At 42.9% G+C, this 27,971-nt stretch overlaps 1 protein-coding gene and 1 long non-coding RNA gene across 2 annotated transcripts in view; one reads left to right on the top strand and one right to left on the bottom strand.

Moving 5' to 3' along the window:
• LOC120995754 overlaps positions 1-27,971 on the top strand; it is a 111,632-nt gene that overhangs the window by 58,486 nt on the left and 25,175 nt on the right. The window lies entirely within an intron of this gene.
• RP2 (RP2 activator of ARL3 GTPase) lies at positions 2-27,959 on the bottom strand. Its single transcript, XM_040425153.1, has 5 exons — positions 27,722-27,959; positions 13,688-14,353; positions 11,557-11,671; positions 10,515-10,600; positions 2-1,538 (listed from the first exon to the last, which is right to left on the bottom strand). Exons 1-5 carry the CDS (start codon positions 27,845-27,847, stop codon positions 1,455-1,457), a joined length of 1,077 nt encoding a protein of 358 aa, XP_040281087.1. The 5' UTR covers positions 27,848-27,959; the 3' UTR covers positions 2-1,454.

Raw genomic sequence — 27,971 nt, 5'->3', positions numbered from 1 at the left:
CCCCAACTTTTCTTCCAGCTCTCATTTTTTGGGGGTCCCAGAAAACCACTTTAAGTATGACTAAAGCCTAATGGTTTTGAAAACTCAGTACTGAGAGAGTCATCAAAACCTGTGGCAAGAGGCATGTCCACAAAAAAGCATGTTTCTGTGGAAAGTTGGAATCTGGATGGTCTTAGGGTTCTCATAAAGAACTATATCCATCTTTTCTTCCATATTCCTTTTTTCTCAATTTACATTGGATAAAAAAAAATTTAAATCTGCATCACAGACCCCGACATTTTCATATTCCACTCTCAACAAAAATTTGGCCACAGTATTTTAGCTCTAGCCTCTCTAAGAAAAACTAAGAAAAGCTAAACACAGCAAAGATTTCGAAAGTGCCCTAAAACACCACTTGCCGTTCATAAGATTGTTCTAATAATGTAAAATTCCATTCAGACACAGACGGTTTCTTCCAGAAACAGTGGCGTACTTAACTTGGCTCCTTCAAAGCGAATTGGGCCAAGTTGCAATACCACACTCAATCTGTCGACTGAAATGGCCATGATTTTGCCGTCCTGCACAACCCTTCAGCAGGGAACAAAGACCTTTGATGGGAGTGCAAATAAGTCCTGATATTCAAGGTGATAAAGCTATGGTTTTTACAGGCAGAAGAGTTTCATACTTCACTGCCAATTTTCAATGTGCATGATTTTAAGTAGCAGTCACTAGTATTCACATGTAAACAAAAAAAAACGACAACTTACAAAGTTCTGCCTACAAACATTCTGCTTTCACAGTATAAAATCAATTTGAGTGCATTCTACAAATTGTATTAAAATGTAATTGTGTGCAAAATAAAATAAAAATATTACAAACATTACATCACATGTAAATCGGAGGTGTACAACCACCTGGAATGCAAATTTATTTTTGAAGGGCTTTTCAGAGACTGGTAACCCATGGTCAGTGGGTTGGTCACGGCTGGAAGGGGGGGGACCTCTCCACCGCTTCTGGATCAGAAGAATGATGTGCCATCTACATGCACGTCAGCCAATCAATTGTGAACTGTAGGTGACCGCCGAGCTCAACACTAACATATTACAAGCCTAGTCTTGTAGAAATTTTCTTTCAGGGGGAAATCCGAACAATACTTGCCAAGAACAACGCTCTTGATTCCTTCTTTTATCATCAGACTATTGGCAACTATATGAAAGAAAAATCCAAATCAGATCTTCCATGGTGTAAAACACTTTGAGGTCTTTGATCCAATCCATTTTGTCAAACGTGTTCTTTCTTGGTACAGTTCACAGTATATACGTCGCCCTTTATGCTGTGGTAGAGAGAACTTTATCCACCCCCGTACCATTCTTTATCTGCCTAAATCAAAGCGTACACATGATTGAGTTTAAGATGCATTATGGAGCTTCACAGTAATCCATTTTGGGACCAGTTGCCACAATTACAGCAGAACTCTACACTCCCATCTGTATATCAGCAAAGTTGTAAAAGTTGTCCACATCATGTGAAGAGGAGGTCTTGCTTTCTGAAACAAACACCTATTTTGTGCAAGAAAAGAATATACAGGTGTTAAAGGCCGATAATAACAAAAAATACAGGTTAATAATCCAAATTCATGTCAGTTTTTTCACACGACACTAACCTTATTAATTCATACAGTACATTGAGACTACAGATATGTAATAAACAATGTGACTGCTAGGAACCTCCAGTTCAGGGTTGTGGAGTCCAAGCTAATTTTGGGTAGAGTTGGTAAAAAATGATCCATTTTTAAAGGGGGTTATCCACGGGTAAACCATGCCCACCAATGCCCGAACCCGCGGCCTGCTATTGGCTGCCCAATCTCCCACACAATTTTTTTTTTTTTTTTAAATAAAATATTTATGTGACTTGTGTCAGAAAAAGTGAAACCGATGCTTCAGAAAAATGGTGCTCATCATAAACAGCACATTTCTCAATGTATTTACAGCAGACAAAAGACAAATACATTGATAAATTCTTCAGCTTCACTTCACATATTAAAAAGCTGGCTGCCTGCAGCTACCACTAGAGGGAGCTCAGTGCTTAAGAATTTACACAGCGCAATAGAAGCTATTATGATATCTTTGCACTAAGCTCATAAAGAAGGTCAAACAGGATGGGCGGTTTGGGCCCTTCCTGAACACTGCTCCAAGGCTGAGAATTAAACTATTAAAGGGGGGCAGTAACTAGGAAAAAAAAAAAAAACACTTTTAGGCTGAGTTCACACGGGCGAGATTTCCGCGCGGGTGCAATGCGGGAGGTGAACGCATTGCACCCACACTGAATCCTGACCCATTCATTTCTATGGGGCTGTGCACATGAGCAGTGATTTTCACACATCACTTGTGCGTTGCGTGAAAATCGCAGCATGCTCTATATTGTGCGTTTATCACACAACGCAGGCCCCATAGAAGTGAATGGGGCAGAGTGAAAATCGCAAGCAAGTGCGGATGCGGTGCGATTTTCACGCACGGTTGCTAGGAGACGATCGGGATGGAGACCCGATCATTATTATTTTCCCTTATAACATGGTTATAAGGGAAAATAGCATTCTTAATACAGAATGCATAGTACAATAGCGCTGGAGGGGTTAAAAAAATAAAATAAAAACAATTTAACTCACCTTAACCTCTTAAGGACACATGACGTACCGGTACGTCATGATGTCCTGGTACTTAAGGACACATGACGTACCGGTACGTCATGTGTTGTTCCGATCACTGCCGCCCGGCCGGCAGTGATCGGAACAAGGTGCCTGCTCAAATCATTGAGCAGGCACCTAGGCTAAATGCGCGGGGGGGTCCCGTGACCCCCCCCATGGCGGCGATCGCAACAAACCGCAGGTCAATTCAGACCTGCGGTTTGATGCGCTTTTTGCAGTTTCTGATCCCCGCGGTCCCTGACCGCGAGGATCAGAAACTTTATAATGTCCAAAATATATCTGTACCCCCCCCCCCCCCCCTGCACCCCTGAGTGATTTTAGCCCGGCGGGAGGTGCAGGGGGAGGGTTGCGGGCGGTGCGGCAGGCGGGATCGCGATCCCCCGCCCGCCTCCCCTTGAATGATCGTTGGTGGTTAGTGGGTATACCAGGGTGCCAGCACATTGCTGGCACCCTGGTATAAACGGCTGACATCTGCAATGCGATGTCAGCCGTTTAACCCTTTCCATACAGCGGTCCGTACGGACCGCTGTATGGAAAAAGTTAACAGTAAGAGGGAGCTCCCTCCCTCTCCCATCAGGGGGCTGCAGTGCCTTTGCAGCCCCCCGATGGGAGAGGGAGAAAGCTCCCAGACAGCCCCGTCTTTACCCTTCCCCGTCTGCGAAGTTCTGAGCAGACGGAGGAAGGTTCCCATGGCAACAGGACGCCGCCTCAGGCAAAGTGTAAGTAAAATACAGTACAATATATATTGTACTGTACTGTATTATACAGACATCAGACCCACTGGATCTTCAAGAACCAAGTGGGTCTGGGTAAAAAAAAAAAAGTTAAAAAAAAAGTAAAAATCAAAACACACATTTATCACTGATTAAAAAAAAAAAAAAAATTAATTCCCTACACGTTTGGTATCGCCGCGTCCGTAACGACCTGATCTATAAAACTGTCATGTTACTTTACCCGAACGGTGAACGCCATAAAAATAAAAAACTATGATGAAATTGAAATTTTGCCCACCTTACTTCCCAAAAAAAAGGTAATAAAAGTGATCAAAAAAGTCGCATGTACGCCAAAATTGTAACAATCAAACCGTCATCTCATCCCACAAAAATCATACCCTACCCAAGATAATCGCCCCAAAACTGAAAAAACTATGGCTCTTAGACTATGGAAACACTAAAACATGTTTTTTTTTGTTTCAAAAATGAAATCCTTGTGTAAAACTTATATAAATTTAAAAAAAAGTATACATATTAGGTATCGCCGCGTCCGTATCGACCGGCTCTATAAAAATATCACATGATCTAACCCCTCAGATGACCACCGTAAAAAATTCCATTTTTTGTCATCTTATGTCACAAAAAGTGTAATCGCAAGCGTTTAAAAAGTCATATGCACCCCAAAATAGTGCCAATCAAACAGTCATCTTATCCCGCAAAAAATGAGACCCTACTTAAGATAATCGCCCAAAACTGAAAAAACTATGGCTCTTAGACTATGGAGACACTAAAACATTTTTTGTTTTCAAAATGAAATCATTGTGTAAAACTTACATAAATAAAAAATAAAAAAACATACATATTAGGTATCGCTGCGTCCGTGACAACCTGCTCTATAAAATTACCACATGATCTAACCTGTCAGATGAATTTTGTAAACAAAAAAAAAAAAAAAAAAAAACGGTGCCAAAAAAGCTATTTTTTGTTACCTTGCCTCACAAAAAGTGTAATATAGAGCAACCAAAAATCATATGTACCCTAAACTAGTACCAACAATACTGCCACCCTATCCCGTAGTTTCTACAATGGGGTCACTTTTTTGGAGTTTCTACTCTAGGGGTGCATCAGGGGGGCTTCAAATGGGACATTGTGTCAAAAAAAACAGTCCAGCAAAATCTGCCTTCCAAAAACCGTATGGCATTCCTTTCCTTCTGCGCCCTGCCGTGTGCCCGTACAGCAGTTAACGACCACATATGGGGTGTTTCTGTAAACTACAGAATCAGGGCCATAAATGAGTTTTGTTTGGCTGTTAACCCTTGCTTTGTAACTGGAAAAAAAATATTAAAATGGAAAATCTGCCAAAAAAGTGAAATTTTGAAATTGTATCTCTATTTTCCATTAAATCTTGTGCAACACCTAAAGGGTTAACAACGTTTGTAAAATCAGTTTTGAATACCTTGAGGGGTGTAGTTTCTTAGATAGGGTCACTTTTATGGAGTTTCTACTCTAGGGGTGCATCAGGGGGGCTTCAAATGGGACATGGTGTAAATAAACCAGTCCAGCAAAATCTGTCTTCCAAAAACCAAACGGCGCACCTTTCACTCTACGCCCCGCTGTGTGGCCGTACAGTAGTTTACAGCCACATATTGGGTGTTTATGTAAACGGCAGTCAGGGCAATAAAGATACAGTCTTGTTTGGCTGTTAACCCTTGCTTTGTTAGTGAAAAAAATGGGTTAAAATGGAAAATTAGGCAAAAAAATAAAATTCTCAAATTTCATCCCCATTTGCCAATAACTCTTGTGCAACACCTAAAGGGTTAACGAAGTTTGTAAAATCAGTTTTTAATACCTTGAGGGGTGTAGTTTCTTAGATGGGGTCATTTTTGGGTGGTTTCTATTATGTAAGCCTCGCAAAGTGACTTCAGACCTGAACTGGTCCCTAAAAATTGAGTTTTTGTAAATTTCTGAAAAATTTCAAGATTTGCTTCTAAACTTCTAAGCCTTATAACATCCCCAAAAAATAAAATATCATTCCCAAAACAATTCAAACATGAAGTAGACATATGGGGGAATGTAAAGTCATCACAATTTTTGGGGGTATTACTATGTATTACAGAAGTAGAGAAACTGAAACTTTGAAATTTGCAAATTTTTCCAATTTTTTGGTAAATTAGGTATTATTTTGTGCAAAAAAAATAATTTTTTTGACTTCATTTTACCAGTGTCATGAAGTACAATATGTGACGAAAAAACAATCTCAGAACGGCCTGGATAAGTCAAAGCGTTTTAAAGTTATCAGCACTTAAAGTGACAGTGGTCAGATTTTCAAAAAAATGGCCTGGTCCTTAAGGTGAAATAAGGCTGTGTCCCTATGGGGTTAATCCACTTGCTCGCGCAGCCGGCATCTCTTCTGTCTTCTTTGCTGTGTACAAGAAAAGGACCTGTGGTGACGTCACTCCGGTCATCACATGATCTTTTACCATGGTGATGGATCATGTGATGGACCATGTGATGACCGGAGTGACGTCACCACAGGTCCTTTTCCTGTACACAGCAAAGAAGAAGACAGAAGAGATGCCGGCTGCGCGAGCAAGTGGATTAAGGAGAGTTAAATTATTATTTATTTATTTTTTAACCCCTCCTGTGCTATTGTACTATGCATTCTGTATTAAGAATGCTATTATTTTCCCTTATAACCATGTTATAAGGGAAAATAATACAATCAACACAACCCCGATCCCAAATCCGAACTTCTGTGAAGTTCGGGTACCAAACATGCCGATTTTTCTCACGCGCGTGCAAAACGCATTACAATGTTTTGCACTCGCGCGGAAAAAAAAAAATCGCGCATGTTCCCGCAACGCACCCGCACCGTTTTCTGCAACGCCCGTGTGAACCCAGCCTTAAATCGTATTAAAGGTAAAAAAAGGACCCTACAGACAACCAAACATCATCATTATGCCCCGTGTCCCCTGAAGAATCTAGTGGCTTATTTCAAGGAAACGCGTCGGGACACAAGTATTTTTGTTACAAGCCTATTTGGGCTTTTTGGGGCAGTTTTTCCCACAAGCTCGATTGAGTTTTTTAGCCTTAATTTGTATCCCCTTATGGGTATATGGTTCTTATATCGCTGTTTATGGCCCCAACAGGGCATCCAGCGTAGGACCAGAGTTCCAGTCGGGGCCACCCCTTGCAGGGTTTTTTGGACCCCGTTCCAAGGATGCATTTGTAGGGTGGACTAGGACAAGTAGGGACCCATCAGGGTCAGTGTATACACCATACCATTACCCTCCATTACTCCCTGACTTGACACATATCATTTGCTAGTCCATTACCAGTGCCCACTGACATTTTCAGCTTCTTTTTGGTATTCCTCCTCTAGGTACCTAGCTGAGCGCTCCACTTCGCGCTATGCACTGTGCGGTTGCTTCTTCCACTTGATAGTCCTATTGAAGCCTTATATGGTCTCTATATCCATGACCACACAGGTTTGTATAATCACCATTTCTTATATGTTTGGTTGTCTGTAGGGGCCTATTTTTTTACCCTTAATACGATTAAAAGTGATTTTTTACCTAGTTACTGCCCCCCTTTAATAGTTTAATTTGCACTAAGCTCCCCATAGTGGCAGCAGCATGAAAATGATTTTTCTTCACCTTGGAACGGAAGAAGCTGAAAAGGAGATCATTGCTGGGCCCCCTCCCTCCCGGGCCCTGTAGCAGCTCCTTGGTCTGCCTTTATTGAAGATACACCACTGGTTCTGCATTACCAAACCATGGATTATATCAGAGTTCAGTGCTCGCCAGCTGAAGGAGACTGAACATCACCTATAGGCTGTGCACACAGGTTTCTTTTAGTTTTTGAAAGATTGCCTAAAAACACAGCAAATAAAAAAAATAAAAATGTACCACAAACTGCTCAAAGAAAATGACAGATCCAAATATTGCTTTGAAGCCTATAGGAAATATTTAAAGCATTTCAATGTAGTGGTGTTTTCAATCCGACCCCCATTGTTGTTTTTGCTTTTCTATACAAAACACAGATACAATGTGTTGCTTTTTTTATAGCATTTTTCAGCGTTTTAATCACTGCCTCTCTCCTCACCCCCCATACAGCTATCCATAGAAAGTAATATCCCAGGGGGGCACATACTGTCCTTAGAAGCTTAACGACTGGACTTTCGTTTTTGAATTTTTTATTTTTCCTACCCATATTCCAATAGCCATAATTATTTTTTTTTCCCGTTCACATAGCCATATGAGGTCTTATTTTTTGGGAGAGATTTTTTAATAGTACCATTTAATTTACCATGTCTTGTATTGAAGGAAAAAAAATTTGTGGAATAAAATGTAAAAGACAAAAACAAACCCACAATTCTGTCAAGGCTTTTTTGGGTTTTGATATTACGACCAGTGTTGAGTGAATTGAGCTTTTGATCATAGATCCGAAGTCGATTCGTTTTAACACTTGGTTTTAATGCTGTACGGAGACAATACATTTTACTACTGTACTGAGACAAGTCTCCGTATGGCATTAAAACAAAGTGTTTGAACGAATCAACTTCTGATCTATAATCTGACGCTTAATTCGCTCAAGCCCAATTACGACGTTCACAGAGTACTAAAAATGAAATGACGTCCTTAGGGCTCATTCACACGGCCAATTCTGTGCATTGGGGGCTGCAGTTGGCAGTCCCCAATGCATGGGCATCATCCATGCAGCTGCCGCTACGGATTCTGACCCATTCAGTACCGAAAAAAAAGAATAGAACTCCGTAGTGCTTCCGAGGGGTTCCGTGCCTTCGTGTTCCGCACCGACCTTCCGGATTGCGGACCCATTTAAGTGAATGGGTCCGCATCAGTGATGCGGGGTGCACACGGCCGGTGCATGAGCTCTTATTTTGAGAGTCAATATGATTGTGATGATAAAAAAAAAAAATTCGTATAGTTTTTATTTTGTTTTGTTTTATTACTTTTAAAAATATAAAATCCTTGAAGAAAAAAATAAATTAAAAAAAAAAAAAAAAAATCGACATTTTCTTTGCATTATAATTTTCTGATAGCCATAACTTTTATATTTCTGGATACAGAGCTGTATGAGGACTTTATGCTGGACAAACTGTAGTTTGTAATGGATCCAAAAAAGGGACAGCTCAAGGTCTGACAATATATGGATGTAGGTGCAACCAACCGACCTGGCTCACCCTGCCAGTATAAATAGAATTGAGAACAAGAATTGTGGGTGGGCACTCAAGCTATGGACTAGGCAGAAAGCAATTTATTATGAGGTCAATAAAAGATAAAATACAAACATAAACAGTCCTAGTATTGATGGGCAAATAGCGTATATCGAGACCTAAAACATGTATAATCCTAAAGTTGCAGGCAATACAGCCGCAATGTGTGTACTAGGACCTGCAACAATATAGCAATGGTACTGAAACTTGCAGCAATGTGAAGATTAAGTTGCTTGTGACATCCAAACAGTCAGTGGGGACCAATCTTCGTGAATGCTATCCCAATGTCTCTAGTCATAGGGCCAGATTTATCATTACTCTGACAGCTCACTCCACTTTCACATATGGCTAAAGTCAGTTTTAGCCAAGTCAGATTTATGATCGGCCCTTTAAGACTGTAATAAATGTGGTTTGACGGTAGCAGTTTATCCGTCAGTAACCAGCTTTACAAAAGTCGCACGTCCTTACGAAAAAGTCGCATGTTCTATTAAAAAGTCTCAAAAGATAAGCATGGTCCTCACTGGAGTGAAATTGCTAAATTTTTTGCGACTTTTTAAATAGTCGCAATAGTAAATCTGTCTAGAGATTCATTTACATAAGAAAACACGCCCACTTTCAGAAAACTGGCGAGCATAGTGCAGACTCAGAGCAGAAAAAAAGTTGCTAATTTTTGCAACTTTTTTACTCCATTATTCTGACTTGAGCTAATGATAAATCTGGCCCATAGAGTTTGGTAATTCCTACAGCATATATTTCCAAGCCAGGACTTTATGCTGGATAAACTGTAGTTTATATTGGTACCATTTTTGGGATACGTACAACTTTTTGATCACTTCAAAAATTTTTGGGTGGGACTAGGTGACTATAAAATGGCAAATCATGCTTTTTTATTTTATTTATTTTTTCTGTTATGCTACTCACCGCGCAGGATAAATATTTTTAAAAAAGTCAGACATTTTCGGATCCAGCAATTTTTTTATTGTTTATGTATTTTTACATTTAAAATTAAGAAAGGAGGGGTCCATTTGAACTTTTAATATATATATTTTTTTAACTTACCGGTACATAATAATTTTTCGCCCCTTTTGATCCCTTGTCCCTTATACCATAATAGAGAACTATTATGATATAAGGGATTCTGCCGCTCTGCCTGCTGAGCTGTGCCTCGTACACAGCTTTGCAGGCAGATTACATGACAGGCACGGGAACCTGCAGTAGGCCCCAGGCTGCCATGGTAACCAATTACAATTTCACAGCAGGGGCTCCAAACAAAGGCAGTGGGAGCTATTACCAATCCTGGTCATTATGGAGTGGGCTCAGCGCAGCATTGTATTTTGGGGTCTGAGGTCTATTTAATCTGGGCTTGTGTCTGAACTGGAGTCTATATAGTTATTTTGGGTTGTAGGTCATTTTATATTTGCCCATAAAAATACACTGTATGGACAAAAGTATTGTCCTACACATTACACCAACAAGCTTTTCCGACATCCCATTCTAAATCCACAGGCAATAGTATAGCGCAGGGGTGGCCAACCTGAGGCTCTCCAGCTGTTGTAGTTTTACAACTCCCACCATGACCTGCTGTAGGCTGATAGCTGTAGCTAGTCTGGGCATGCTGGGAGTTGTAGTTTTGCAACAGCTGGTGAGCCTCAGGTTGGCCATCCCTGGTATAGAGTTTCTCCTCGCTGTGCAGCTAAAACACCTTCCACTCTTCATACTACATCTTTCTTCGTTTCTTTTGTTGGAGTGATGTATTTTTAGTTACACAACCTTTTTTTTCCGGACTTATTCCTTTAGTGAAGTCTAGGAAACAGTCTTAAAAAACACCTCCACAACCCCCACCCCCCCAAAAAAAGATACTACAAAGAACAATAGTACTCACCTTTGTACCACTAAAAATGCTGGCAATGGCCTCCTGGCAGGTCTGTACTGCTCCATCTCCATTAAACTCCAAAGCAACAACTGACCCTAAATAAAACAGAAATAATTTATACACATTACATATATTTTGGTGGATGACTTTGTATTGCTAACCATTCCGTGATGCCAGTCTTACCATAAAATTTTATACAAAAATATTTCACCTGAAAAATCCAATTCAAATTTGCACCTCCCATTAGGCCAAGTGTTCACATCTGAGATTTTCTTCATACAATGATAGCTAATGTGGTTTAGCAAAGCCCCAAAAGGGTCTCTACACACCTATGGTAAATTTGCTTTGTTTGTGTTTTTTTTTTTTTACTAATAAGACGCCATAGAAGCAGTTTGTATTCTTTTACATTCCACATACAATTTCTGGGTTTTTCTTAATGGCATTCTCCCTCTATAGAGAAGGAGATTTTAAAACATCAGGGGGGGAATTTTTTTTTTTTTTTTAAAACAACCCTTATTGACTCAACCGCAAGTACATATATAAAATAAATCCTGCATTTTATATTTCCCATAGACTCATCTAGAAAGAAAATAAAAAATAAAAAAAATAACTGCAGGTGGAACAAAAAAAAGCAATCTATTGGATCTCCAATGATCTTAAGAATAAAAGGGCTACATTTCCTTTCCCATCTGCCGATAGAGAGTGCGGACTTACTGCTCATGTCTGCTGATAGTCTCACAACACTGAACGATCAGATGTCTAGGTTACAGTACTATATAAAGAATAACTTTTCAGCTATCTGTACATCCAGTTTCCTTTTAAGGGTTTTTCTCATGTCAAGAAGCAAAGTCATTTAGCACCGCGTACCCCTCAAAGTTTTCCCAGCACAGTAACGCTCCCAAACTACTCACTGTGCAGAGAACTTGAGGACCGCACCAGTCAAGTAGATGGGGCCATACTGCAGGTCCCCGCATGGCTGCTAGCTGGGAGCGCCGCTGTGCAGAGAAAACTATGAAAGGTACACAAGGTATTACAACTATAAACGCCATACCATTTTCCAATAAAGGCAAAAACTCGGTGGCTCCTTCTTTAAACACTCTTTTTGCGTCTTCTGGTTTCATTGGAACTTCTTTAGTCTGAATGAGTGATAAACCCTTGCCGATCATCTGTAAATTAGGATATTATGACACAGTTAAAACCCAAATTTATGCAAATTACCAAATGCTTCACCTAAGAATGTAAAGGGTTTGTCCAGTTTCAGAAAAACACATGCAAACCACCGCAAGTTAAGAATGTATTTTAAGGCTCCATTCACACGTCCGCACGTGTTCCGCAATTGTGCGGAACGGGTGCGGTCCCATTCATTCTCTATGGGAATAGAATGGATGTGGAGAGCACACTATGTGCTCTCCGCATCCGCATTTCCGGAGCGCGGCCACGATCTTCCGGTCCGCAAAAAAAATAGAGCATGTCCTATTCTTGTCTGCAATAGCGGACAAGAATAGGCATTTCTATGGGGGTGCCGGCCGGGTGTATTGCGGATCCGCAATGTACTACGGACGTGTGAATGGACCCCAAGGTCTTGTCTCATCTGAGACATTGGTGGTTTAGCCGTAGGATATGCCACCAGTGTCAAATAGGTGCTGGTCCCAGAGGTGGGACTCGCACCTATCTCTACAACAGGGCCCCCCAAAGTGAACAAGGGTGCACCGCACAAATGCAGCATGCCCTCCATTCACATCTATGGGCGTACCGAAAATAGCTGTGCGCCAACTCGCATAGAGGTGAATGGAGAGGTGGGAGTGCATACGCAGTCCATTCACTTCAATGGGAGTTCCAGAAACAGCCAAATGTACTTGCTCTGCTATTTCAGAACTCCCAAAGTAGTGAATGGAGAGCACGCTCCACATGATCGATGTGCTCTCCTTCGCTTTGTGGGCCCCATTCTAAAGCTACAGTAGATGCGGGTCCCAAATGACAACCCCTTTAACTATTCATTTGCATATGGATTAAAAGCACTTTTTCTCCAGAATAAGGGCTCTTTCACACTTGCGTTGTTGGGATCCGGCGTGCACTTTCGTTGCCGGAGGTGCCCGCCGGATCCGGAAAAACGCAAGTGTACTGAAAGAATTTGAAGACGGAACGGTCTTCCAAATGCTTTCAGTGTTACTATGGCACCCAGGACGCTATTAAAGTCCTGGTTGCCATAGTAGGAGCGGGGGAGCGGTATACTTAGTCCGTGCGGCTCCAGAATGACGTCAGAGCGCCCCATGCGCATGGATGACGTGATCCATGCGATCACGTGATCCATGCGCTTAGGGCGCCCTGACGTCACTCTGGAGCGCCCGGGGAGCCGCACGGACGGTAAGTATACTGCTCCCCCGCTCCCCACTACACTTTACCATGGCTGCCAGGACTTTGGTTACCATGGCTGCCGGGACGCTATTCAGAAAAAGCTAAATGTCGGCTCCGGCAATGCGCCGAAACGACGTTTAGCTTAAGGCCGGATCCAGATCAATGCCTTCCAATGGGCATTAATTCCAGATCCGGCCTTGCGGCAAGTGTTCCGGATTTTTGGCCGGAGCAAAAAGCGCAGCATGCTGCGGTATTTTCTCCGGCCAAAAAACGTTCCGTTCCGGAACTGAAGACATCCTGATGCATCCTGAACGGATTTCTCTCCATTCAGAATGCATTAGGATAATCCCGATCAGGATTCTTCCGGCATAGAGCCCCGACGACGGAACTCTATGCCGGAAGACAAGAACGCAAGTGTGAAAGAGCCCTAAAGCAATGGATTGGTAAGTGAAAGGTATCATTCCATTCAGTGGAGCTGACCCTACAAAGTATTGTGCCTGGTTTACCACTGAATTTCCTGGTGACAACCTCCCTTTAAGCAACCGTACTGTGGGAGTACCTTGTAATGATACTTTCAGATATGATCCAAGATGGAGCTATTTTTTAAAGGGGATATATGCAATTAGGGAAACAGTATTGCTCTTGTCAAGCTCAGCCCCAATCACTTCCATAGTGCTGAGGTCCAACCAATACCCATGGACAGGAGAGAGAGGGTACAGATGGCGCTCTCTATAGTAAGCACATTTAAAAGGTCATGAACACTTTCTTTGAAGAACCTGGGAAAACTCCCTGGGGTCCAGGTTTCATTAGTATCTGTAGCCATTTACCTCATCAATCATCTTTCTGGCATTTGCTATGGTATAATCTCCAGCAAAGAAAACCACCAAGCAGGACTCATCGCTTTTCTTCTGTCTCTGTCCCCACGTGACAGGAACTATGCTCCTGGTAACATCCATCGAAACACGTACAGCTTTCAGTTCCTCGTTGTCGGGTAGCGGGACATAATCCTGGATTTTACCATCACTGGGAAGAAGACTCCAGTTGGTCTCTCCAGACACTGGGGTGAAATCATGGATGTTGCTCCATGTGTTGTTGAAGATACTCAACCCAGCATCCTTAAACTGTGCGGCCAGTTCTGGATAATAGAACTGGAAACATCCAAACTTCATGCCAGTGGAGGATTCTATGATGGGCTGAGTAGTACAGCTCAAGAATATGTCCATTTTCCTGCAGTCCCGTGTGCGAAACTGCTGGCAGGCCACGATACATTTACAGTCCTTACAGTCCCGGAAGAACACGCTGCCTTTAATAGGCCCTAAGAAGATGCGGCAGTTTGTACAGTCATCAATGGTGATGGTAGCGGAGTGGTCAAAAATATAGATGTTACAGTTCTCACATTCCTGGATGACAAATTGTTGGCCTGCAACTTTATCCGGCAGCCGTCCTACCGTTTCATCTTTGAGGCCATTGAACATGTAGTCCTTTGGGTCCACCTGTGGGTCGTAAATTGGCAATATTTAGTTCCTCCGAAATTCCAATTTTTCAGACTAAAAGGATGACACACACCCGCATCAAGTATACATTTTTATGATTATATAGATGAAAATTGCAGTATGGCAAATAAAGAGTGCATATTGTAAAAATGCAACTCTAACAGTATCAGAGTATATTGCACACCATGTAATACACTTTCCGGTCCAGGAGGAGAAGCCCTTTACAATGCCATCCGCAGGATGTCCATTAGAAATGTGTGGTCACAACATCAGCCAGACCCACAACGATCAGCAGATCATTAGGGCAGCAGCATTCTGGAAGGGTGCACTTACACTGCAGATTTTGTTGCAGAATTTTCCGTAACTTAAAATCTGTTCAATGGGGTGGCAAGAACAAGAATATCTGCAATTCAGATGAAGGGAACCAATTTTCAGCTGTGGAAAATTCAACAAAATCCCCAGGGTGTGAAGACAGCCTAAGGCCTCATGCACATGACCGTATGTATTTTGCGTTCTGCAAAAAATGGATCCGCAAAAAAATATGGATGACGTCTGTGTGCATTCCGTATTTTGCGGAACGGAACAGCTGGCCCCTAATAGAACAGCCCTATCCTTGTCCATAATGCTGACAATAACAGGACATGTTCTATATTTTTGTTGAACGGAAATATGGACATCCGGAAACGGAATGCACACGGAGTACCTTCTTTTTTTTTTTTTTTTTGCAGACCCATCGAAATGAATGGTTCCGTATACCGTCCGCAAAAGAAATGGAACGGACATGGAATAAAAATAAGTTTGTGTGCATGAGGCCTAAGAGTTATACCAGCCGAGCGTTCTGGGATCTTCTCCTTGGAACTGAATCACTAGATGAAGTAAGAGCAGATTAGTTCAGGACCATGTTAGTTAGGCCATGTACACTTCTGTAAAACTTCCAATATAATATAGAGAACACTATAATACTCCAATCATACAAGTATAAAGTAAACCGTCCCAAGATCACAGGCAGACAATGAGCCCGCAAGAGACTGCGTTATATCCTGTATATACACATACCGTACCTTTGGTTTGTCCTCTATTTCTCTCCATTTTGAAGAACATTTATTTTTCCTCACAATAAAAATAAATAAGTCAATGAAAAAACAAAAACAAATCTTGCTTATTTAACCCCCTAAAGGGGACCCGTCACCTCTCATGACAAGTCTGTTTTAGCAACTACTTACATTACGCATGTAATAATTCTGGAACATCAATTCTTATGACTATGTTGTACCATTCCTTTTATTATTCCTGGTAGAAGTTCTGAATGAATTACTAGCAGCTTGCAGTGAAGGTCCGGCTGGGTGTTACCTGTTGGGGGTGTTCCCCTGCACAGCCCAACACTGGCAGCGCACTGATTGGATAGCGTCACACCCATTTGGCCTTACACTGCAAACGGCTGGCAAATCATTCACAACACAATAAATGAATGTACGGTATGTTGTACCAGTTACATGAAAAGAATTGGTATTACAATGGCGATGCAAGAAGTTGCAAAAAAAAGATATGTCAGAAGAGGTTACAGGTTAACTATAAAGTGAACCTGTCACCTCTCCTGACATGCATGCATAGCTACATGCATCCCCCCATGTAATAACAATTCTGGAACATCTATTCTTATGGCTCTATGTTGTGCCGTTCCTTTATTATTTCTACTAGAAGTTATACTTGAATTGCTAGCAGTCTGCAGTAAGGGTACAGAGGGGTGGTAACCAGTTGGGGGGGGTGGGGGTGTACCTGCACAGTCTGACAATGGGAGCACTGACTGGATAGAGTCACACTGTGCAGGAAATATGTTAAGTCCTCCCCTGCATAACGGAAACGGGACGAATCAGTTTTGTAGTCCATAGACTTCTATTATGACGGAATGAATAATGGAATGCCTCTAAAGGCATTCAGTCATAGAATTGAGTTATGGTCCGTGGTAAGGGAATCCATAACACAATTCACCTTTTACCACCAAACAAAGTGTAAACGAATTTCATAAGCGGAAATTCGCTCATCTCTACTGCTGCCGATTGCACGATGAATGAGCAAACGCTCGTTCATCGGGCAATCCAGAAATTTCTGTGTGCTGAAAGATCAAGATTTGCTGGCGGCAGATCGTGCTGTCTAATCACATTCTGCAGCCGGGAAACCACTGTACTGCATGAAAACGAGCAAGGGGATGGCAATCACACCTCCCCATACTGCTGAGGAGATCTCTGCACGTAATAGCAGCGGTCTCCTCCACTAGCGAGCAGGCGGTTGCCGGGAGGGATCGGGGTGTCTAAAACACCCTTTAGGCTTAACACTGGAGTAATGTTTGAACCAGCTCCTGAGGCTGTGCCATCACTGAATCCTGATGGTAAAGCTGCTTAAATCAATGTACTATTATGTCATACCATTGGGCACCGAAGCCTTTTCACTGTTGACATGGGCCCATTTACCTACACACGGTCTACTTAGTAGTGGTTGGCGCAGATTAGTGCAGCTTCACACAGTTTAGGCTACTTTCACACTAGCGTTCGGGGCTCCGCTTGTGAGCTCCGTTTGAAGGGTCTCACAAGCGGCCCCCGAACGCATCCGTCCAGCCCTAATGCATTCTCAGTGGACGCAGATCCGCTCAGAATGCATCAGTCTGGCAGCGTTCAGCCTCCGCTCCGCTCAGCAAGCGGACACCTGAACGCTGCTTGCAGCGTTCTGGTGTCCGCCTGGCCGTGCGGAGGCAAACGGATCCGTCCAGCCTTACAATGCAAGTCAATGGGGACGGATCCGTTTGAAGATGACACAATATGGCTCAATTTTCAAACGGATCCGTCCCCCATTGACTTTCAATGTAAAGTCTGGACGGATCCGTCTGAACTACTTTCACACTTAGAATTTTTTTTAAACTATAATGCAGACGGATCCGTTCTGAACGGATACCATCGTCTGCATTATAGGAGCGGATCCGCCTGAGCAGACACCAGACGGACCCGCTCTGAATGCAAGTGTGAAAGTAGCCTTACTTGAATGAGAAAGCTGCAATCTCCTGCACCACCGCTAATAAGTAGATGTTAACAATGAAGAGGGTGCAGTGCTCAGACAAATGCCACGACCCCTTCTTAAAAGGGTAGGGCATTAATCGGCTGCAATGAGTTGTACTGACATAATGCCGTCAGTATAATTCATTACAGCGAAGGTCGATCAGGAACCCACAGCATTATAAACCAATATAATGCCATAAGGTCCTGTTACCGGAGCATTGGTCGGGCCGGGAAGAAAGGAGCTGGTTTCCTAGAGTGAACACACTTGTCTGAAAACTGGCCTAACAGTCTTAAAGGGGTTATCCAGGAACTGATAAATCATAGCTCATTCTCAGGATAGGTCATCATTATCAGATAGGTGGGGGTCCAAGTCCCGGCAACCCTGCCGATCAGCCGTTTCTGGGAGCCGCTGCATCGGCAGATTTCCAAGCACAATACCGTAAAGTGGCAGTGATTGGTATTGCAGCTCTGCCCTATTGACTTAAATGGGGTTGAGCTGCAACTAGGCACTCATGGAGGGCCGGCTTCTTCTAAACTGAACAGCGAGGGTCCCAGTGGAAAGGTCATCAATACAAATTCCCAGATAACCCCTTTTATCAATAGGTCTCATTCAGCAGCAAGACAACATACGAATAGGAGTGAGTTTTAACGGCAGATTCAGACGTGAGAATGCACCTATTGAGCTGGTTTGGCAGCCATCCTCCATACACACACCCAGATTAGCCTTTGCACAGTTCCCAAAGCTTTATCCTGGGCATCGCTGTACCCTCCCAGACTTACAAAGACAGCATTCACCGACTCAGACTTAACTAAGAATATTGCTGCAGATTTTCTTACTTAGAATCATCAAATATCCGGCATACAGAGCAGGCAAAGAGAAACCTTATGTTTCATAGGGCTTACAGACATTTTATATGCATCACGACTCCCACCTATCAGGCAGGTATGGCTTATCCCATGAATATGCCAGAGTCCAAGGCTAAACCAATTGAGGACACAGATTTTCATATATTAAATAACTTGATTACCTTAGTCTCTCAAGCCTAAAAATTTGTCTCCAGATTTAACCCCTTTGTAACTGCCCCGGGTAGTTAGCACGAATATAAGTGTTGGCAGCTCGACTTTAGTCCAGAGCACTGTATAGGCATGCCAACAGATAAAGCTCCTTCTCCTGAAATCTAGCTGGAGCAGGTCGGGTTCCTGGCTGGTGATGATATGGCCCCCACAGAGCCCTGATCTCAACATCACTGAGTCTGTCTTGGATTACATGAAGAGACAGAAGGAACGGAGCAAATCTACATGCACAGAGGATCTCTGTTTAGTTCTACAAGATGTTCGGATATATTAACACTCCTATTTTATTTTATTTTTTTAAAGCATTCTTACTTTGCAGTGTTTTTCCAAGCCTGACTAAAACATTTGCACAGTACTGTTTTATGGGAAAAGATTCAGCAAAACTTTTATTCATTTAAATGGGTTTTTCAGGAGTACAATACTGATGGCCTGTCCTTTTAAAGGGTTTCCGTCACCAGATTTAACCCTATTAAGCTAGCTGACATTAGCGATGTGCTAATGTCAGCTGAACCTAACTAGTCTATTCCTACTTTTATCTATGCCCCCGTTACGCCAGAAATCTAACTGTTATAATATGCTAATTAGCCCCTAGGAGCAGGGCGGGGGGGCGTTGTTCCTGCTCCTAGAAGCTCCATTCTTCCACCTTTGTCGCCTCCCTCCAAGTCCTGATTGACAGGGCCAGGCAGCGCTCGTATCTGTCTGCCAGCCCTGTGCTCTGGTGAAATCTCGCGCCATTCAGCATTCGGCGCAGTGAGGGAAAGATACTCGTAGGCTGCCAGCTTCCTCACGGCGCCTGCGCCGAATACTGAATGGCGCGAGATTTCACCACAGCACAGGGCTGGTATTTTCGCGTCCGTGAAAACCTGCTCTATAAAAATACCACATGATCTAACCTGTCAGATGAATGTTGTAAATAACAAAAAATAACAGTACCAAAACAGCTATTTCTGGTTATCTTGCCTCACAAAAAGTGTAATATAGAGCAACCAAAAATCATATGTACCCTAAAATAGTATTGATATGTAGAGAAAATCTAAATCGCACATCCTCATTCCTATACTTCTGATATGACAACTGTTTACAATTTTCAGCATTTCTTATGATAAAACATGGCTATACAGCACTATTATCAATCATTTGCTGTGCACTATTAGGAGGCATTAGTATACAGTTTGATCAAAGAGCATAGGCCCACTTACCGCGACAAGGTTGCCTCTTTTAAGTGGGGACCTACTCTAACTATGGCGCAGCGCCGTGCGGCGACCACCGCGCCTCCACACCGCTCCAGCAGGCAATGGGATCCAGCAGCCACACAGCGGCCCCACCTAATAGTGCACAGCAAATGATTGATAATAGTGCTGTATAGCCATGTTTTATCAAAAGAAATGCTGAAAATTGTAAACAGTTGTCATATCAGAAGTATAGGAATGAGGATGTGCGATTTAGATTTTCTCTACATATCAATACCCTAAATTAGTACCAACAAAACTGCCACCCTATCCCATAGTTTCCAAAATGGGGTCACTTTTTTTGAGTTTCTACTCTAGGGGTGCATCAGGGGGGCTTCAAATGGGACATGGTGTCAAAAAACCGGTCCAGCAAAATCTGCCTTCCAAAAACCGTATGGCATTACTTTCTTTCTGCGCCCTGCCGTATGCCCGTACAGCAGTTTACGACCACATATGGGGTGTTTTTGTAAACTACAGAATCAGGGCTATAAATATTGAGTTTTGTTTGGCTGTTAACCCTTGCTTTGTAACTGGAAAAAAATTATTAAAATGGAAAAAAAGTGAAATTTTATCTTTATATTCCATTAATTCTTGTGGAACACCTAAAGGGTTAACAAAGTTTGTAAAATCAGTTTTGGACCGGTCCTGAAAAAGTGGGTTTTAGAAATTCAGAAAAATGTCAAGATTTGATTCTAAACTTCGAAGCCTTGTAACGTCCCCAAAAAATAAAATGGCATATCCAAAACATAAAGTAGACATATGGGGAATGTAAAATAACTATTTTTGGAGGCATTACTATCCGTTATAAAAGTAGAGAACTTGTAAATGTGGAAATTTGCTAATGTCTGGAGAAAAATAAAAAAAATTGTAAATTTGGTATTTCTTTATAAATAAAAATGAATTTTTTTTACTCCATTTTACCAGTGTCATGAAGTACAATATGTGACGAAAAAAACAACGTCAGAATGGCCTGGATAAGTAAAAAGTGTTTTAAAGTTATTCACACATAAAGTGACACTGGTCAGATTTGCAAAAAATGCCCTGGTCCTTAAGGTGAAATATGGCCGTGTCCTTAAGGGGTTAATGGGCTGAGCATGCCATGTGGCCAATGAAGATGACATCACTGGTCTAGGAAGAGACGGCGGTGCTCAAAGGAACATAGAATGAAAGATTTCAATTTCATGTTAAAGGGGTTATCCAATACTATAAAAATGTCCCCCATACATTACAGTGAATATACTTACCCCACTCCATGCGCCGCTCCTGTTCCCCGCACCGCAGCTTCTCCGATGTCGGGGAGGGGGAGCAGGAAGAGCCTCCCTAGCATTGCGGGGAGCAGGGAGCACTGTGAGGCGCCCGGCATATGGGGGACATTTTTATAGTACTGGATAACCCCTGAATCATTTCTTACAAACTGCAGATTGGACTACATTTTCCTGGTGACAGGTTTGCATTAATGGCGATTTATAAATTGTCTGACCACGCAGATTGGTATATCGTAACGGTCTGTAGAAATCCAATTACCCCTATGAGTACTTTAATAGCACCAATTCCATAATATTGCCAAAAGAGAAGGCAAAAAGTGTTTACATAAGTTTGTTTTTTTAAGAAGGTAACAGGCTGCCTGACATATGAGAAGATACAGCAGCAGTAAAGTGTACCTGCCAGAATAGTAGGGAGACAGGAGGAGCCCAAAGCTGCCGATCGTGGAGACCTCCAATGATCTGATATTGAAGATCTATTCTGAGGATTGGTCATCTGTATCGGTTGCCCACAATAAGCCCTTGAAAAGGAATCTGTCACCAGTTTTCTGCTGCTCTCATTTTTATATCCCAACATCCCCAGCACATGGCGATGAGTCCTAAAATTCATGAGATCACGTTAGATGGTACAAGGTCGGGGGGAGGGCAGCCAATAGCAGGCGGTGACGGGGAAGAGCCTCCCATGATGCTAGGGAGGCTCTTCCCTGTCACCGCCTGCCATTGGCTTATTCCCGAAGCAGCGGCAGCCGTGTGGGGACCAGGAGCGGCACGGGGAGCCAGGTAAGTAGAATCAGTGCGAGGGGCCAGGGCACCTTGGGGAGCATTTTTTTGGTCTCGGATAACCCCTTTACTGGTCAGTAGAGCACTCATCTTTTGGCCAGAGATGGAATGCTTTACATTGACTACAAGTTTCACTCAACCAAGAGTCACCATTCTGGAGAATCCTGCCCCTCAACTCAAGCTTCTGCCAAGCCATTTCTTCCAAGTACAGTTATGAGTCACCTGGGGGGTCTACATAGGAAATACTCCTGGGGGTCTACATAGGAAATGCTACTTCGCACACATAGCATGTCATTTACACTGGATGTACAGAGATTCCAGTAGGTTATTAATTGTGGGGAAAGCACAAGCCAAAATGTAGGATACAAAATCATGTACAGCTCAGAGGAGTAGTGTGGTTTTTCGATGCCTCACACTTTCAACATCTTTTTTGGACATATTTAGATCTAGGTGTGTCCAGGGAACACATGACTAAGTCTCATTTACAGTACTTCTGCTTTTCTCAAAGGGGAAATTACAGAAATGTAGTCATGACAAGTAACGTTTAAAGGGTTGTTCTGAGCCAGTCATTTACGGCATATCCACAGGATAGGTGCAGGTCCCATCTATCTCAGGAACGAGACTTGGCCACTTTGGGAACACACTGTATGCCAATGGGAGCCTTCTCTGGGCTGTGAGGACTCCTTCCAGCTATTACGGGTGACAGTGCAGCCCTTTAGAAGAGCATCTTACGAAAGGAAATGTGTCAACTATGTTTTTTTCTGCTAGTTAAAACCAGATAGTGACACATATCCTTTTTATAAACAGTTTTTCTTTTATGATTGTAGATTTGTTTATTCCATTCCACGAACATGATTATGGGGGCTGCCATCTTGTCTGTTGAGCTGTTATGCCATAGACATAATGGACTGGAGGGGATCCACTGACTGCTATGGGAGAGTTTTCTAGGCATGCTCTGTGACCTGTGCAGAGGTCATTGTACCATGAGGGGTAAATAAGCTTTGACAATCACCTATTGTGAAAGGTGGATCCTGTGTATCTATATATGTGTTGCCTCATTGTAATCCTGCCTTTAATGATAATGAGATGACTGCTTTAAAGTGATCTACACAGAACAAGAACTGCAGGATTTTATTTAATTTCTTTGTGTTTTACTATAGACTGACATGGAAAATAAACATATTTTAAAGTTTTTTAGTGGCTAACAAAGTTAAACATATTAGTTAAAAATTCTGATAACATTCCCCATAAAGTGGTCTGACTGGTGACAGATACCCTTTAACCCCTCCAGCCAACGTGACGTACTTGTATGTCATAAGTGGCTGAGGGAATGTGTGGAGTGGGCTCAGCGCAGCAGGTGGGTGGGTGCCAGCTGTATAATATAGCAGGCACCCGGCCGCAATGATGCCGAAACCAGTCATTTAACTCCTCAGATGCCACGTTCAATAGTGATCGCAGCATCTGTGTGGTTGGGCAGAAGTATGCGGCTCCCTCTGCCTTTCAATCTGAGCCCCAACAGTGAAATTGCAGGGTTCTCTTCAGTTACCACAACAGTCCGGGCACTGCTGAAGCTTCCCAGACCTGTCATGGTAAGCTCCCTGCAAAGCTGTGCTCAGGCACAGTTCAGCAGGAAGGGCGGCTGAATCCCATTCACTGTAATACTTCTCTATTATGGTGAATGAGACAGGGATCAAAAGATCCCAGAATTTTTTTTTTTTATATATATATATATATATATATATATATATATATATATATATATATATATATTAGTGTCTGAACTATTAAAATATTTTTCCTGCGCGGTGTACATACAGGAAAAAAAAAAAAAAAAAAAACACGCAATTTGCCCTTTTTGTTCACCTTATCCCCCAAAAAAAACTAAATAACAGTGATCAAAAAGTTGTGCATACCCCAAAAATGGTAGCATCTGCGGATGGAAATTTTAAAAAGTTATGGCTGTCAGTAAATGGTGATGCAAAGAATATTTATTTTTTCAAAGTTTTTTTTACTACTTAAAAAAATAAAAACAAAAACACAATATAGAAATTTGGTATCACCATTATCGTATTGAGCCACAGAATAAGGACGTCATGCGATTTTTTAGCACACAGTGAATGCCGTAATGAAAAAAAAGTCAGAATTGTGGGTTGTTTTTTCAATTTAAAATATTCCTATCAGTGATTAACAGCTATCTCTGTATACACAGTCATAGAGGAAATGTTGTCAATCACTGATAGGACCGCCTCCCTGACTTTAAAGCCCAGAACGAGCAGGGATATAAATGCATAAAATACAAGTTATACTGAATCTTTTCCCACAAACCCATGTATCAGTCTGCTCAGCTCCTCCTGCCTGCATTTCAGACTAGGGGTGCAGTAAATGATTATTTAAGTAATCGAGTATTCTATTGATTATTTTTATTTTTCTATTAATTCAGTAATCTAATAAGAAAAACCTTCTTAAAATAACGTACTGCTTTATAAAAATGTACCCCTTTCCCAGTGCCTCCTAGGCCATCCACCATGTCCCCCCACTGCTATCAGATCAGTAGCCCCTCCATGCCATGTCCCCCAGTGCCCCCATGATGGCACTGCCATCAGCCCCTCCATCCAGATTGCCATGATATTCCCCTTCCCCAATGCCTCCATGCCAAATCACAGCTGCCCCCATTAAACCCTCTCCCGCCAATAACTTTATACATGCCAAATCACAGGTGCCCCCATTTCCCCCAGCCCATACCAAATAACAGGTGCCCCCATTTCCCCTTGCCAAATCACAAGTGCCACCATTTCCCACCCCCACTGCTAACTTTATACTTACCTTTCAGTGCAGAGTGTGCCGACACATGGAGTCCGCAGTAGACGCGTCTTCATCCCAGCATGCACTAGGGACGTGACGTCACACACAGCATCAGCCAGCGCGCTGACTATGTGTGAACGCAAGGTCCTGCAGCGCACGGGAAGCCACGGATCGGTGAGCAAGAAGCTTCATTTCACTCACGTTCTGTGGTTTAAACGAATCCTTGATGCAGAAAAACTGCATCAAGGATTTTTTTGCCTCGATTACATTGATTAAATCGATGAATCGTTTCAGCCCTAGTTCAGACACCCCGTTTAATGTGACAGGTTCCCTTTAAAAAGGGTGTAAGGTGTCTGGCCTTAATAATGACAATCCCTAGTGGTCCTCCTCTGGCCCCTAAAACATTAAAAAAAACAGACACACACACACACCACTGACCATCACTGCTCCGTTCTGGGACGCATTTGGTTCCCACAGGACCAGGAAGGGGCTTGGTCCGGTGATCGCTGTGGCCATCACAGGCATCAGCTTTAACAGTACTCCACTGCTGTCAAGTAGTGTTCAAGCTGCTGAGTCCCGTGACTGGTCGCAGCGGTCACAGGACCAAGCTGCTTCCTGGTCCTGCATGGACCGAAAGCAGCCCGGAAAACATCTGCTGCGGAACCGCGGACAGGTGAGTGGGTATTTTTAGGTTTAGGAGCTTCTCAGCTCTAAGGCTAGACAACCCCTTTAAAACAATTGATCAGCAGAGTTATCTTGAGTCGTCCTCTATCAATCTAATATTGATGACCTATCCTCAGGGCTGGCCATCAATATTCTGTACCAAGAAAAACTCTTTAGGCTGGTGTCACACACAGCTTTCTGTGACAGCTTCAGCCACAACCAAAAGTGGGTTGAAAGGTAATGTGAAACACATAGGAGAACTTTACTTCTCCTTCTCACTGGACCCACTTCTGGATTCGGCTGAAAAAAAAATGCATCAGAAAAATAAATATCTTGTGTCTGTGTGACACCACCCTTAAAGATTTTCTACCACCAGAAATACTGTTATGTAGCTGACTGATATAGCGATGCACTAATGTCAGCACTACATAACAGTATGTTTCTAACATTAGTCCCTGCAGCCGTTTTTGTTAAAAAAGCACTTTTATTATATGCTAATGAGCCTCTAGGTGAGCCTCTCACGCTTTATCCCGCCCAGGTTCAGTGTTGTGCCCGCCCAGCTCCTCTTGATTAATGCCACTGTTCCCTGCATCGTTGGCGAAATCCCGCGCCTGCGCCGTTCACTTCTGTCTTTGGCGCAGGCGCAGTGAGTGAAGGCCGCTCTCCTGATGCTGGCTTCCTCACTGTGACGTAGTCGGCGCAGGCGCAATGAGGAATCCGGCACCAGGAGTGCATCATTCATTCACTGAGCCTGTGCCGAATACAGAAATGAACGGCGCAAGCGCGGGATTTCGCCAACGATGCTGGGAACAGTGGCATCAATCAAGAGGAGCTGGGCGGGCACAACACTGGACCTGGGCATGAGAGGACGGAGCCTCTAGGTGCTGATTTTACGCCCACATAGCACCTAGAGGCTCATTAGCATATAACAAAAACGGCTGCAGGGACTAATGTTAGAAATATACTGTTATGTAGTGCTGACATTAGCGCATCGCTATATCAGTATTTCTGGTGGTAGAAACCCTTTAAAGGGGTTGTCCACACCCTCACAGTTCAGCTTTTCTGCAGTAGCTTTGTCCACTGTGCAGTAAATGGAGCTGGTTACTATTGAAGTGGCTGCAGTAACCAGCTCCAGATCACTTTCCGTATCTCCATTCCCCTAAAGATAGAACATGTTAATGGGTCAGCATTAGGCCTGCACAATATGTCGCCAAAGCAATCGCAATAAATCGCCAATTGGCCGACCCAAAAATGCTGCAATTGTATTACCATATTTTTCGCTTTATAAGACAAACTTTTTTCCCCCAAAAGGCGATGGTTGACTTTTTACGTGGCTGACACGGATGTATCGCCGGCCGCTATTCTGCACAGCGCGGCCGGCGATACATCAGTTACAGTGCAGGGAGGGAGGAGGGGTTGAAGGCAAGTCGTTATTTTAATGAACAAATGTTCTTCTATTTATTCTGTTTATCTGTTCTGTGCAGTGCTATTAGGAAAATGGCGAGTTTTGTATTTTGTACTTTTGCAGTAAAGCAAATATGTTATTTAATTTAGTAAAAGATGTTTTATTTTGAAAAACACTGTGCATTTCAGTTCTTGAGTTGAGCATAACTACATTTCAGCATTATCAGTCATTTCTGTGTACTTTTGCCTTGAAAATCCAAGCAAATAGACCTCTAGCACAATTCCCTTAAAATATCACATCGCATATCGTTATCGCAATTTTTAGGGCCCTAATCGCAATCGCACAAAATTCCCATATCGTGCAGCCCTAGTCTGCATGAAACATTGACATACACAGTATCCTGAACAGATCTTTATGTCAATTGATATTCTGAGTTTCTGGAAAACATCTTTGGATTGGATTTATATGCAATACAGTTGAAGTCGCCAAGTGGTGGTCCCAATGCTAACAGTGCCCAACTGAATCACTCCCCGCAGCTCTCCTTGGTGACTGATCTGCACCTCCTTTTGGTCCCGACACCATTAAGCCGCTGGTTATCATGACAAGCTCCATTCACTTGCTTGTTATTACACCGCCGATCCACAGGAGGCGACACGTAGTGAAATGACCAGGAAGCAGCCCTCGCACAGAGCGCCGCCTCCTCCTCAAACGGCTGATCGGTGAGGGTGCGGGGTGTCAGACACCCACCAATCAGATACTGATGACCTGTCATGAGGATAGGTCATCAACATCAATCACTGCACAACCCCTTGAACTAATTTGCATATTAATAAAAAGACTTGCAGGGGTCAGAATATCAACAAACGGACATATGTTCGGGACACTGTGTATGTGTCATCTACAGGGCACAAGATTTCAGACAGTTCAGGGTGTTGGACTACAGCTGTCACTCAAGAGTTAAACATCAATAAAATAAAAAAAAGTGCTACAGCAAATGTACGTGCAGCCCAGCCTTATACTAAAGTCCATAGCAACTGATGGATCCCTCCAGATACAGGCAGCACCCGGACACACCTAGGTCTGTGCATCACCTCCCAGGAGCTCACCTTCTCCCTCTTATCCCAGCTGTACTGCTTGCTCTCCCCTCCATCCACTTGCTGAAGCTGCTCTCCGCCTGCAGACTCCTTAGAGCTTTCCTTCCGCTTAGCTTTTTTGGAAAAGCAACAACCCATCTCAAAGCCAGGGGGTAGGTAGGTCCGGGATACTCTCCTACACCGAGACGTCCACTTCCAGGCAGCGCCGTACCCACTACATGGACGAGCCGCGCGAGCACGCTGGCTTAGACGCGGGAGCGCG

The sequence above is a fragment of the Bufo bufo genome, chromosome 3 (genome assembly GCF_905171765.1).
Source record: "Bufo bufo chromosome 3, aBufBuf1.1, whole genome shotgun sequence".
Classification (NCBI taxonomy): Eukaryota; Metazoa; Chordata; class Amphibia; order Anura; family Bufonidae; genus Bufo; species Bufo bufo.
The sequence above is the reverse complement of the archived record's forward strand: the minus strand, read 5'-3'. Positions and strand labels throughout refer to the sequence as shown.